The sequence below is a fragment of the Gavialis gangeticus genome, unplaced genomic scaffold, assembly GCF_001723915.1.
Source record: "Gavialis gangeticus isolate Ggan-Ray unplaced genomic scaffold, GavGan_comp1, whole genome shotgun sequence".
Taxonomy (NCBI): Eukaryota; Metazoa; Chordata; order Crocodylia; family Gavialidae; genus Gavialis; species Gavialis gangeticus.
Genome location: NW_017728993.1, coordinates 78,340,490 through 78,354,149, shown reverse-complemented (window position 1 = coordinate 78,354,149; position 13,660 = coordinate 78,340,490). Strand labels below are relative to the sequence as shown.

At 43.7% G+C, this 13,660-nt stretch overlaps 1 protein-coding gene across 5 annotated transcripts in view; it reads right to left on the bottom strand.

Moving 5' to 3' along the window:
• Window positions 1-227: 227 nt before the first annotated feature.
• LHX9 (LIM homeobox 9) overlaps window positions 228-13,660 on the bottom strand; it is a 16,724-nt gene continuing 3,291 nt past the window's right edge. The window contains exons 2-7 of one of the 5 annotated variants that reach the window (XM_019502042.1): window positions 13,375-13,437; window positions 13,138-13,256; window positions 12,454-12,656; window positions 11,504-11,859; window positions 6,223-6,425; window positions 1,617-4,918 (exon numbers count right to left, since the gene is read on the bottom strand). In XM_019502042.1, the coding sequence (XP_019357587.1) occupies window positions 4,661-4,918; window positions 6,223-6,425; window positions 11,504-11,859; window positions 12,454-12,656; window positions 13,138-13,254 (1,137 nt within the window). In that variant the 5' untranslated portion in view covers window positions 13,255-13,256; window positions 13,375-13,437 and the 3' untranslated portion in view covers window positions 1,617-4,660. The other 4 variants (XM_019502043.1, XM_019502039.1, XM_019502041.1 and 1 more) reach the window with 4 other exon arrangements.

The window sequence follows — 13,660 nt, the reverse complement described above, 5'->3', positions numbered from 1 at the left end:
ACTGTAAAAAATGTTATTTAAACAATACTCCCCATAATTGCTGCTAGTAAATGATAACTTTTTTACTGTAGCTTGACCACTCTATTTACAGGTTTTGAAATTATTAAAGTAATCTGTGCCTGACTTCGTGTTACACTGCTCATAACTATATGTTCTGAGTATCTTTGGCTTGCTTTTTAGCGCTCAGAAACTGAGAGAGTTTAAGAAAACATTCAAAATGCTGAGAATACACGTAAGTGAAATATTTAATGTCTGTCAGTATTCATAAAAGTTACATCGTTTACATAGGGTTCATCTGTATATAATAAAAATGTCATCTTAATGAAAAGATTTTCTGGCAAGACTTTTTATGTTAATTTGTTTAACATATGCTTTGGCTACACAGTTAAATAGGAATATAGCTTTTTAAAAAAAAAATCTTTCTGCAAATAGTCTTTTTTTTAACAATTACAAAACCTTGTCACTAAAAAGAATTGATTATTGTTACACTTGCTTGTTGGCTTGTAAAAATCATCTGTGATTTGGACTGGGCAAAGATCAGCTCTTCCTTAGGACAAAGTTTTCTTACTAGTTAAACAAATTTGCTCCTTGCATAGTGACTATGTAAACATCTCAGGGAACCACAAATTATATGCTGGTATTCTAAATATCATTGATGGTTTTACATGCTGTACTGCATATGCTTATATGGAGGGAGATTTGGGTGTTATTTAATTTTTGAGGCTGATAGTATTTTTTTTAAACATGTCAACTGTACGCAGTGAATATAAACATGAAAAAATTAAAACTCCAAAGTAAATGTTATAGAGTGCAACAGTATTGCCACCTCCTTATGATTTCTATTTATAACATTTTGGAATTGTACTGTACTGCTTCTTTTCAAAAAGGTAAGTCTAAATTAATTTAAACAGTTAGATATGTGTTTACATAAAGTTAACTATATTTGCATCAAATAAAATGTTTATTAATGAAAGCTATTATACAAGAAACATCAAAGAGAAATTCATCATACAGAAATGTACACTATAAGTGACAGATGGAAAAGTGCATGCAGATTTTTTTGTTTCATTAAAAAAAGTCAGAAACAATAATACTAAAATTACTGGGTTTTGATCCCTATGATCTTAAATGAATGAAAAGCTTTCTTAGAATTTACAAAAATCCATTTAACAGATATGACTAATACACATTAGCAAGCAAGTGGAATGAATGCATTCAGATTTTATTTTACAAGTACTTGTGCTTGACAAATGTGACTTTTTTTTAAAGAAAAATTGCCTTCAAATATGGGCCGGGTAGATTGTTGCCAGGTTGCTCTGGTTTTATACACAGTTTCTCTAAATTTGTTTTAATACCATACAATTTTGAAGCCTTCCGTTCTGTTAATTAGACATCATAAAATAACATATGTTTTGTTAACATTCAGGAAATGACATCAAGTCTTTTTTTTTGGCTCAATAGATTTTTAAATGTATGATTATCATAACCTAATATTGTCTTTGTCTTCACTGCAGTGGATTTCCGATCAAACTTTTCCCCTTCTTTTAATACTTTAGGGAATTTTCAAACGTCGGGATGTTTGGCTGTAATGCCCCAAGATTTGTTCTCCCTGAAAGAAATCATAGTGACAATTTATTAAACTACAGAGCAACCTGGCTTTTAGGGGTCTGCAATTCTAATTTGTGTTTAATATACCTAGCATTAAATCTTGATTCATTTCATCATAATTATTTAGGTTATATTTTTCATGCAATTACTTTAGCTGCTAGTTTTCTGATTTTTAGAATCCTAAGACAGGGTTGCAATATCAAATCAGTGGGGCATTACTTTTCATGTTCAAAAGCAAAATAAAGGAAAAAAGAATTTTGAAAACTAAAACCTAAGTTGCACCAGCAATCGCATGTATAGTTCATATGAAGAAAGCAAAAGCCCAAAAAGAAACTGGACTTTAACGTATTTATAAGGCTGTGTTACCATGTTTAACACCAATGATTCACACATACTGTAAAAGCAAAGAGACACACTGGTACAGGTAGACTTTAAATTAAAAAAATAATAATAACTGATGGGAAATAAAACTCTTTAGATTCAAAATGGTTTTATTCACACAAATTTAATAGGATATATCACAATTGTTTGGTCCATAAATATTTAGGGGAAATAGTTTCTATACAATGCATTTATCAATAAACAAAGAAACATGGACAATTTTGCTAGACCACTTACTGTACTATAAACACGAAGCTCAATATATAAGATTATTGAATTTATCAACTATATCTGAAAGAGTGCACAACTGCTTTCTATGACATGTTTGTCCCCTCTAACAGGATACACCATAAAAAGAGTTTCAGAAATAAGAGGTAAAACAGTACAAAACTAGTGAGGTGTCAAAAGGGCTTAAAACAGTTAATTTAACAAACAACACATATATCCTGATTTTTCACAAACTTACTCCCAAGTTATATCATAAGGCACATAGTAGAACTGAGTTTTAATTAGTCTACTTAATAAAGTAGATCTATAGTACCATATATTGTTCTGTCAAAGAACAAAATTTATAAGTATCAATATTTTTACCTGTAAAAGTGTATTAATAAAGATCTCAGCCTTACCAAGGTTGTTTGGTCTGGTTAGTGGTAAATGCCCATAAGGTAATAGAAATAGGAAAAGTCAAGATTTAATATCCAGAGAAGATGATAACCATACTTGCTAAATATATAATGGCAAACACACCTTTCCTCTATTACAGTGTTAACATCTCTTCCATCATCTTTTTTTAAAAAATAAGCTACTTTTCTGTGCTAATTTTCTAAAAACCCTGAGCAAAAATTACAATAATGCACTTTAATGTGGGCAGTGAACTGTCAATATGTAACCACACATTTATACAGCCAAAAAGGACACCTTTAAAATATATTAAATAGCCACTTTGACCACCAAAAAAGAGACTTCATGGGGTCTAGAAAGTGGGATATATGTGCAAAGTTATTCTTAACAATCCACTAAAAGCAAGACATAGATTTTGACTGTTATTTTTGTTTGTTTGTGTCTGAGACTCTCCACAATCTAATTGATGTTGAACTACAATAAAAGGATACAAATGAACATTCACCACTGCCCAGACCATTCAGACTTTTAGCTTAAATAAAATTAAGAAAAAGAAAAATTGCTATTGTAAACTAGGAAATGTATTCAGATCAGCATCCACCTGGCTTCTGAGTTTATCTGCTTCAAACTATCCACTGTCAATTCCCAATTTCATAAGAGTTTTCTCTACCCTTTTTCTTTTATACAAAAATTTAAAAAAACCCTAAAATATATTAGAAATATTAAAGATTATTAGTCATATATTGAACAAAATGTCTGATGCAGTCTCATGAAACATCTAAAGTAAAATTCAAAATAGCAATGGAAATGTATTAAAACCAGTTTCCTTAAACATCTTAATAAATTATATTTTGCTTATTTCCATCTTCCCTGAAAAAAATATTAATAAAAAATGACCTAAGTATCATTATAGGCTTTTGGAAGTTGATCCTATGCTCATGGAAGTCACTGGCCAACTCTCCCACTGGTTTTATCAGTGCAGAATCAAAGCCATAATATATAGAGAGAGAGAGACTTAATTGTCTTTATTCCTTTCAAGATCCAAATCAATTTGACAGAGACATAAAAATGAAAATGTATCTATGCAATAATGATTATACTGAAGTATTCAAGCTTAGGGCTTCATCCTGCCAATAGTCAGGTACCCTTACTCATGTTAGCAGTCACACTGATGTCAATGGGGCTCCTCACATGAGTAAAGTTTTCTGGCAGATACTTCAATAAGGCTCCTCCCATAAGTAAGGTCACTCTAGAATCTGTCTGCAGGATCAGGGCATTGGGTGTGAACAAATTCACAGGCCAGTGGCCCAATCTTCTTGTCCTTACTCACACATTATTGCCATTGGTCTAACCATTCAAATACTCCATCCACTTTCCATTGGTGCACTTTCCATTGGTGTCAGAAGACATTCTGTATAGGTGAAGGGCTTGCAGGATTGGGATTATTGACTTCAGTAGGAATGTTTGCTGCTCAAGCAGGGTCAAGCTCATAACTAATGTTTATACTATAAAAAGCATTGGGACTGAAAATGCTTCTTTATTCCAGTTACTAGCTTGATTTGTTCAGGTGTGATAAATAATACAAAATTTTAAAATGTCTTATAAAAATAAAATGGGAATTAGGACTCTGAAACACCATGAGTGCAGATACAATCACAGAGCAGCAATCTGTTGGTTTTAATTAAACTGAGCCTTAATGTAATTATCCAAGTGGGAAAATAATTTTCTGTCCTTTGTGATAAAGCTCTTTTTTTTTCAAGAATCTGGAAATAAGTAACATACAATTTTAAGAGGCACTTATTAGAATGATTCATAATCTTCCCTTCAATTTTCTGATGAGTTAAAAAAAATCTGAATACAAGTTATAGACAAAACATGTTCATTTATAATAGAGACATGTTACTGCAAACTCATTTGCCAAGTGGCTGCAGATGCTACACACCAAGCTGTTTATTTTCCCAAATATTTTGTGGGTTTGTTTAAAAAAAAGTCTTGAAAATAATAATAATAATAATAAAGAAGAAGAGTAAGAATAAAAAAAACTCAAATGTTAGAAAAGGTTCGTTAAGGTAGTTTGTGAGGGGCTTCCGGATTCGTGGCTGTCCAAGTTAGAGGTCACTGATGTCACTACAGTGATAGTGGGATTGGTCAGGTCTGTTAAAGTGGTCGCAGTGCCGGGTGGAGTGAGAGCGCCGCTGTCTGCTGAGGGCGGTGCCGGAAGTGACGTGCCATCAGCTTTATCGACACCCCCATTCTCCTGCCGCAAAAGGTTCCTTCTGAATTTGGCTCTTGCGTTTTGGAACCAAACCTGCAAACCAATCCCAATTGATTTCTTTACCGATGTTTGTTTTTGTGTTTTTTTTGTTTTTGCTTTTATGTAATTTTTGATGTTTGTTTTTGTTTGGCAAATCATCTAAGTAAACTCTACAGCTTCATCTGGTACTAGTAGGTATCGTTTCTGTCACACAAAGGCACATGTACATTAGGCCCAGCACCATTGGTGCTGGTTAGGAGAACATTGCAGCATATAATAAGGAATTTAGAGCGGTCTTGCAAAATTCTACTCACTCTTCCAAGAAGAGCAAACGTTACAGTGGGTAAATGATACATCCTCAGGACTTTGATTACCTCAGTCATCATGGTAAAGAGGAGATGAGCAGAGTTTTGCGAAGGATGGTAAATTTTCATAATCATTTTTACAGACTAAAGATGAAAAAGGGAGAATGACACTATCCCCTGTACTGCTGATTATTATGGGTCACCTATTCTTATTCTACCCCATAAACCTGTGGGTTCACTGAAAATATTTAAAATGATACACATCACGGACAAGCAATTGTTACTTATAGATTTTCCTTCTTGACCACTTTCCTCCCTTTGCATACTGCACACAGCAATACATGCATCACTTGGATCTTAGTGAGCCAGCACAGATATAAAGGGATTGCCAGTGTTCTTTTTGTTTGTTGGTTTGTTTTTTAAAAAAGATGTCATTTGCTGGGTTGTCTAAGGCAGGGAAATAATGATATACGTTTCTATGGACATCCTGACTGATGACCTGTCTGACAGACATGAAGAAAGTAGATAGTCTGGTCTGGAGAATCACATCAGCCAAATTTTGTCATATACCAGGGAACCCAAACTGTATCTAAAAAAGGGCCACATAAATAACTTACTGGAACCCCCAAGGCTATACCCAATTTGTGCAAAATTAAGTGAATTATAGCAACCTTGGTCTTTAATATGGAGGTCACTGCATAGAGACTGCAGACCCCAGGGCACACTGCTTTACTTCTGGAGCTTATAGACTCCGGAGAAAATTTCCCTCTGCTGAGGATGAGGGTGATCACAAGCCATATAATCAAATTCTGTGGGCTACTTTTGGGTGGTGAGGTATACATTGGGCACTCCTACCATGCACTATCTTATCCCTTAAGTTCTCTGTGCACCCACTAGGGACGCAGCTAACAAGAAGATATATATATATATACACACGCACATATACATATATGCATATATATATACACACGTAGCATTATAAATAAGGGTAATACTATTGTACTGGCAGGGGTGAGGGGAAGTTTTGTCAATTTTGTCATGGTGGCTTCTTACCTGCAGAACTCTCTTGGTGAGGCCCGTTTTCTGAGCAAGCTGCTTGAGGTCCTTGGCATCCGGGTTGTGGTTGATAGCAAAGTAGGACTTCATGGTGCGAAGCTGGTGGTGTTTGAAGGAGGTGCGCATACGCTTGGTCTTCTGGGATGGGGGATAAGGCTGCTGGTCTCTGTCCAGGTGATCTGCCTCATTCTCATTACAACCTGATCAACAGACAAAATACAACATGGAGTTGGTGATCATGTGTCATCATGGAGTAAAGAAAAAAAAAAAGTCAGGCAATTTTCCAGAATCATACTCTGTTTTGGAGAAAAAAAGAGAGGAATTGATCTAATGTGGTATGTGAAAAGGCAGACGAGTAATCATTGGATGATCAGAAAAATAGCTCCAAAGGATGGTCTGCTCCGGTTCTTAATATTGATTACATCCCCCCAGGCCCACACTTGCTAAGAGGCTAATGTATTGAGGGGAGGCCTACCAGTCACCCTCCCTTGACATAAATTTTCAGGCAAATCTCTCTCCTTTGCTGATGAAGGTTGTACTACATGTTGCCAAGGCATCGTGTAATATCTCATTCACATTTTGAAACTCCACTCAGTGAAACACTTCTAGCTGGAGAGCAGAGCAAAAGTCAGGATACTTTGTTAATCTTGGTGGCCTTCTCACCAGTTATCATTAAAAGAGACATGAGATTGGGAAGGCTTGTTTTGACAGCTGATTCTACAAAGTGGAAACACTGAACTATTGTTCAGATAAAGTCCAAAATATTTGGATTCTTCCCAGGATTTTATGTAAAATGATGAAAAACACCTCCAGACAGCAGTTGCAGCCAAGCATCCTTGTTTTTGGGTTGATGCCTGCAACAGTCACCCCAGATAACAATAGCCCTAGGTTGGTACCTTCTTTGGCCTTTCTACCACTGGATCACAATCCTTGAAACAGCTTCTTTGATTGATTATAGCCAAGACTGTTGAAGTGATTTTGAAAGAGAAATATGTTGCAGATTTCTGCCGCATAGCCATAAGCTGTACACCAGAATTTCCATTGTTCTGGGTTCCATCGCACCATTGCTCATAGTTAGGCTAGAAGTGACACTGTTACCAAGAAAAGCAACAAAACTAACCATGTTTTACATTTTTGGCTTGAGAAATAATCTGGTTATTTTCAGGGAACTCAGTTACATAGGGGTCAAACCTGATTTCAGTCGTACAAAGAATATTAAGAATGTCTCATTTAAGAAAAGGTCTAAGAACATATCATGTAAGCTAGCTCAGGATTTATTTTCATTTGACTTTTTTGACTGCTTCCTTGCAGTTGCTGGATTTATTTACTCAGCCTGTCTGACCCTGAATCTTCTAAAAAAGTATGGAAAAGTACACAGTGTGCTTCTTGAATCACATCAGTGCATGGACACTGATTTACAGTGCTAAGAACAGAGGTAAAAGTACTTGCAATTACCAAAAAAAGAAAAAACTTATTCTCTGTCAGAGCCGTCTTGTTTACTAAATGAAAAGACTAGTCAATATGAACACATGCTAATTGGACAGTGCATTGACAGAGGCTCACCTAGACTAGAAGAGATTCTAACAATACATAAAGTTACAGCTAGACTTTCAAAGTTCATTGACAACTTTGAAACCCCCAGGAAATAGAAGTTACCTTGGAAGTAATTTGGGGCCAGGTTTCTGAGGCATTTACTACTGCTGATTAACACTGTACTTTCAGTGGGACTAATCTGAACAACAGCTCCATGTAAATAAGGATATCAGAATCTAACCCTAAGAAATTATTTTAGATAGTTGCAAGCTATATAAAACATTCAAATCATAAAGTAAGGAAGACAATTTGTCTTTAAGCTCTTTCATCATGTTTATCACTATGGTTTCACAGTGCCTATTCATTTATTATGACTTGTCTTCAATGGAGCAAAAGTTAATAAAATAAAATCTCCTTTGGAAAATCCCAATCTCTGGAATTATTATACCAGCTTGTGCTCCAAGTGGTTGAAATGGTATTATATGGCCTCCTAAAATTCTTAAAGTTGTCTGGAAAACTAGAGGATAGCTCAAGCTAGGCAATATGATGCTGCAAATTTTTTACACCATTTTTCTTTAATGGCCAGTGCTGCATACTTCTTATTGCCAGGATTTCTCAAAGTGCATTCAGCATAGTTATTATATATACACATAATAAAATGTCTGCTTCTTAAGCAACATCTGTGTAAAACATTGTCCTAAGGAAAGAAAAATTATGTTGACTTGAAAAGTCACTCTCTCTTCTTGCTATACCCATTGGAGAATGGTTCAGAACAATAACTATTAAAATAATTGTTTCTAACATATAGTTGCTACTATAGAAAAAGCTTTGCCTATTTTAAGTAAAATGTATGCATTGAGTTATACAAGGCATGGCACTCATCAATGTAGCATCTGAACGACTTGCAAACATCAACGGCCTGAAACTCATAACCCTGTGAAATACTGTTGTAATTTCATCTTAACAATATTTGAAACTGAGAAATAGAGATTAAGGGATTCGCTTAATGTCAGGTAAGAAACCTTTGACAGAGCCAGTTCTCTCATTCTTTCTCCAGTTCCAAAGCACTAGATTGCTTTTGGTCTTTGTTAAGGAAAATTAAAACAAAAATCTAAGCTAGACTAATAGAATATTGGTGGAAAATAAACTTTTTTTCCCGCCACAGCATGGTTTTATATTGTTAGCCGAATCAGAATTGGCACATTTCTTTCTGTTTTAAGCCGTTTGAATTGTTGAATAATGTCTTATTAAATGCCACGGATCAATGTCGACTAGGACAGCATCCGGCTACATCAAGGAGAGTTTAATTCTGCTCTTTTGTGATCCTCTGAAATTGTTTATGGAGTCACTTTATACGATAATTGGATTTTTTTCCCCCCGCAGCTGTTGAGCCTAGTCTTTGAAATTTGGTTCGTTTTGGAACTAAATTCCACACATTTCGGCATTACTCTTATTCCCTTCCTACCCACTCTAAGGTGGGAGAGGTTCTCTCGGGAAATTACAGTGGAGGCACGGGACAGTCTGCTCAACCCAGGAGTAATGGCCATGCTCAGGAACCCCCAAATGACCTTAAACCATGCAAATCAAACGTTTAAAGCTAATTGCTAAGCGGGCTCCCGATCAGCCTCGTTGTGCAAACGAGTCACCCTCCAAATGAGCAATCAGCCTCCCTCAAATGCCACTAGGGGTCACTGCCACCTCCTTTCAGTCGTTCCCAGAGGTTGGAGTTTGCAACGGAGGGCTAGGACTTGGAGGTGGAAAAACTTGCGGGATCTCCTTCCAGCGGGATGTCATGACGTGCCACCAAGCCAGGGAGACACAGTTTGCTGCCCGGCTGCCACATGCAATAGCGGATAATATGCAGCGAGGTCTTTTTCAACCAAATCCTCTGTGCCTGCCCCAAGATTTCCTCCTCGCCCTGGCTGTCCCGTTAGGCAACTTGTGCCCGGGCTTCCACCTAAGCCGCCAGTTCGTTGGGAAGGAAAAAAAAAAAGAAACAAAACAACCAAAAAACAAACCCAGGACATATTATACCTAATATCGGAAAGGGCTGCCCCCTGCCCACAGGGCTCCTCCTTGCTTTAGCAAGGGGTGTGCATTCAGCGGCACGTCGTTGTGCCCCGCTTGGGGCTCGTGTGGACTCGCTGCATGGAAGAACCGGTGTCGATCCCGACTCACACGGCAAGGGAGGGGGGGAAAAGGAGGAGCAGGGAGATGGTGAGGGGTGGAAAGGCTGGTTGCTACAGGGAGATCTGTTTTCTCCTCCTTTCAGGGAAGAATCCCCTCTTTTTCAGCCCGTGACCAACAGTCTCGGGCTGGCACGAGGCAGGGGATCGCAATGCCCGGAGCTAGATCTGGCTGAGCTCTCCAGATCACGGTTTCGTGGCGGGGGGGGTCCTAAAAAGTCACGTCGGGTCTCGCCCTAGCGCAACCGGGGGGCTCCCAGGGGACGGCCTGATCCCGGGGGTCGCGGATCAGAAGGGGCGTTTGGTTGGACTTTGGGGCGAGCGCCGGCTTTTACCCGCGGGGATGTCGTCCATCTCCTGCTGCACCCCGCGGCCCAGCTGCTGCCCACCCCCGGCTCGTGGTGAAACCGCTGCGCCCGGCCCGGAGCCCCGCGGCAAAACTTCCCGCTCGGCCCTAAGGGGAGCGGCGCCCGGGCTCGCCTCCTCCCGAGCTGCGGGGCCTGACTGGGAACGGCTCGGGTGCCAGGGATGCCGATGTCAGCGTCAATTAGCAAAGAACAATTAATGCCCCGATTGCCCGGGCTCCGAGGCCACGCATCAGAGGAGCTGAAGCGGCCTCCGCGCTTGCAGGCGGCGGCCCCGACCCTGCACGCACCGCCCCGGGTCGGGGCCTGGGGGGGACGGCTGACCCGCGGGGCTCGGTGCTTTGTTACCACTGACTGCCCCCTGCCCCGGGGAGCGCAGAGCCCCCCGCCACGGCCTCCCGCTCCCTGCGCGCCCGACCCGGCTCGTCCCGCCGGCTCCAGGAACCGGCTCGCATTACACGGCAACGGGGCCGTCGCTCCCGGGTCTTTCCACCCCTCTCGCGGACTAGCGGGACTGCCGCGGGGGTCCATGTCCCAGCTCTCGGCTTGGCTGCTAAGTCTGGCTGTGGCGGTGCAGGGAGATGCTGCCCGGGCCAGTGCTGGACCTGGGCTTGAACTCGTCAGCACTGTGGGGAACGATATAAGTGTGTGCACACGTGTGTGTGTCCACACCGTGGGAAATGATTGAAGTGTGTGTGTGAGAGAGAGAAAGCGAGCACTTGTGGGAAATAATGTAAGTGTGCGTGTGTGTGTCGGCACTGTGGAAAACGATATTTGTGTGTGTGTGTGTGTGTGTGTGTGTGTGTGTGTGTGTTCAAACGATTTGGGCTTGAGGAATTCATCACAATAATCGTGTGTGTGTGTGCGCGTCAGCACTGTGGAAAACGATGTAAGAGTGAGTGTGTGCGTGTGTGTGGCGCACCCGCATTAAGCCGAGCGGGGCAGGGAAGCCCTGCAGCGCACTAAGCCCCCTTTTCCGAGAGGACCAGGGTGGCGGGGGGTGGCTGTGGATCTAAGCAAGGCAGCAGCAGCTTCTCCCGCATCCCTCCAGACAAAGGAGGCTGTTTTCCGTGTGGGGCTTGGGCTTTTGGCTGTACCCCGGGACGCTGCCACGTGTGGGCTCCTGCTCGGTTTACTGCCCCGACCCCGCCAGAGCCGCCCGGGTGCGGGGAGTCCCCCGCGTGCTGTCCCCACCTGAGTTGTAATTGACGATGTCCACTCCTAGCGCCGGGCTTTTCCGTTTCCTGGGCCTCCCTTTCTGGACCGTGCCAGTGCCATTGAAGTAGGGCAGGGCCAGCCCTCCGCTCTTGGCAGCCAGCTCAGTGTAGCTCAGCTGAGGGGGGTATTCTCCTTGCAAAAGGGACTCGAAGTGGGCCCTGCAGTAAACCAGGTTGTCCTTCATGCCAAAGTGATCGCCTGTGGTCAGAGTCTTGTTGCAGGTGGTGCAGGTGAAGCAGCTCAAGTGATAAACCGACTCCCTGGCTCTCATGACCATTTCGGAGGCTGAGATCCCAAGGTGGCAGCGGGCACATCTCTGCACGGAGAACCGTCTGAAGGGGAGAGAGGAGCGGGCATCAGCCGGGCGGGCAGGGGAAAGCCCTGCCTGCCCCCCACCCTCCGCATCCCGCCCAGCTGCCAGCCACACCAGCTCCGGCGCCTTCCGCCCTAGGCCTCTGGCCCAGCTCGGGATGAACCTCTCTCGGCTTGGGGGAGAAACGGCCCGGGGACAAGGAGCTTTCTGCCTGGGGCTGCCGCCCTGCCGACTCCCTTACGGGGGGAACGAAGACCCGGGGGAGCCCGATTATCCCTTTAAACGCTACCCCGAATTACTGAGAGCTCGTGGGGGGGACACTCAGCTCTGGGGGGGGGGGACAGAAGTCCAGACAAGTAAAGCAAGCAGGGGCCGCAGCTCTGCCTAGCGGGATGGACGCCCGAGATCTCCGGCAGGCCGGCGGATCCCACTTCGGGCCGGTTCCCTGCAGCCCCGGGCATGAGCCGTCCCTGCTGTGGGCCCCGGAGGGGAAGGAACCAGCTCCAGCCCCCGGGGATCCGCTCCGCCACCCCGCAGCGATCCAGCCTGCGGGGCTGTCTTTCTCCTGCCCGTGCCGGGACCCGCTCCAGCCCTGCGCCCCGGGGCCGCGTACCTGTAGTAGTCCTCCTTGCAGTAAATGCTGCCGTCCTTGGCAAAGCAGGTGAGTTCTGACTCCAGAGCCAGTTTACATTCACAGCACTTAAGACACCTGAGGTGCCATTGTTTGTCAACAGCCAGCAGGTAATAGCGGTCGGAGATCTTCCCTCCGCAGCCAGCACACAGCGCGGGCTTCTCGGGGCTCATGGGGGGCATGCTCTGCGGAAACAAGAAGCGGCCCGGCGGCGTGAGAGCGGGCCAGGCCTGGGAGAGCCCCCGCTTTCCTCCGGCCCCGAGCAAGTTCGGGATCGCGCTGGAAGTTTGCAGCAGTGGAAGATATTTGTGTTGTTGTTTTGAAGGGGGTGGAGGAGATCCCGTGCATCCACCGTGGGGATGGGGCGGGACGCAGGAAAGAACGAGCTCGAGCCCACGCACGTGAACTTGCTCCCGCATACAAGGGGAGATCCCAGGTGGCTTCCCCGGGCGCCCCGCGAGGGAGGCCGGGCAGACCCAGCACAGCAGCCCCGGGCTCGGTGCCGCGTCGCTCCGGAGTTTGGAGCTGAAGTCGGCGGCTGTCCCGGCCGCAAAGGCGGGGTGCGGAGCTCGTGCGGAGCCCGCCCTGCCTGGCCCGGCCTCCGGGTCGGAGCCGAGCTGCGCCTGGCACCCCCTTCCCCCTGCCCGCGTCCAGCTCCTCTCTTACCGCTTCCCGGCCGTTCATCTGCCCCGCTTTGGCCAGGCGGGACTCGGTTTTGGATCTCCTCTCCATCTCCTCCATGATCCCTTGGATGTGGCCTCCGGAGATCCCGTGGAAAAGCATGGCTGGGGGGCGGAAAGGACAAGTGTTTTCTTCTGCTCTGCACCCCACTATTTCCATATACAGCCCCCCAAGATCATCCAAAAGGGTCTACAGCGAGGTGGCTTCTCTTCGCGCAAGCACCGGGAGAGGCTTCCTGGAGACGATGTGCAGAAAGCAAACTGAGGAGGAGGAGGGGGGGGGGATCTATATATAGATAACAACGAAAATGAGTATGATTACTGATAATTTATATAGATATATATAGATATATATATATAGATATATTTTTTAAGCCACGCGAGAGAGGCTCTGCGAGTGCTGGAGGGAGCTGCGGATCCTGGCTGCTGGGGCAGCATAAAAAGATGGGGCCGGGCAAGGCAGGAGTTTGGAAAACAAAGCGAGCAGAATTAAAAAAAAAAAAAAAAAA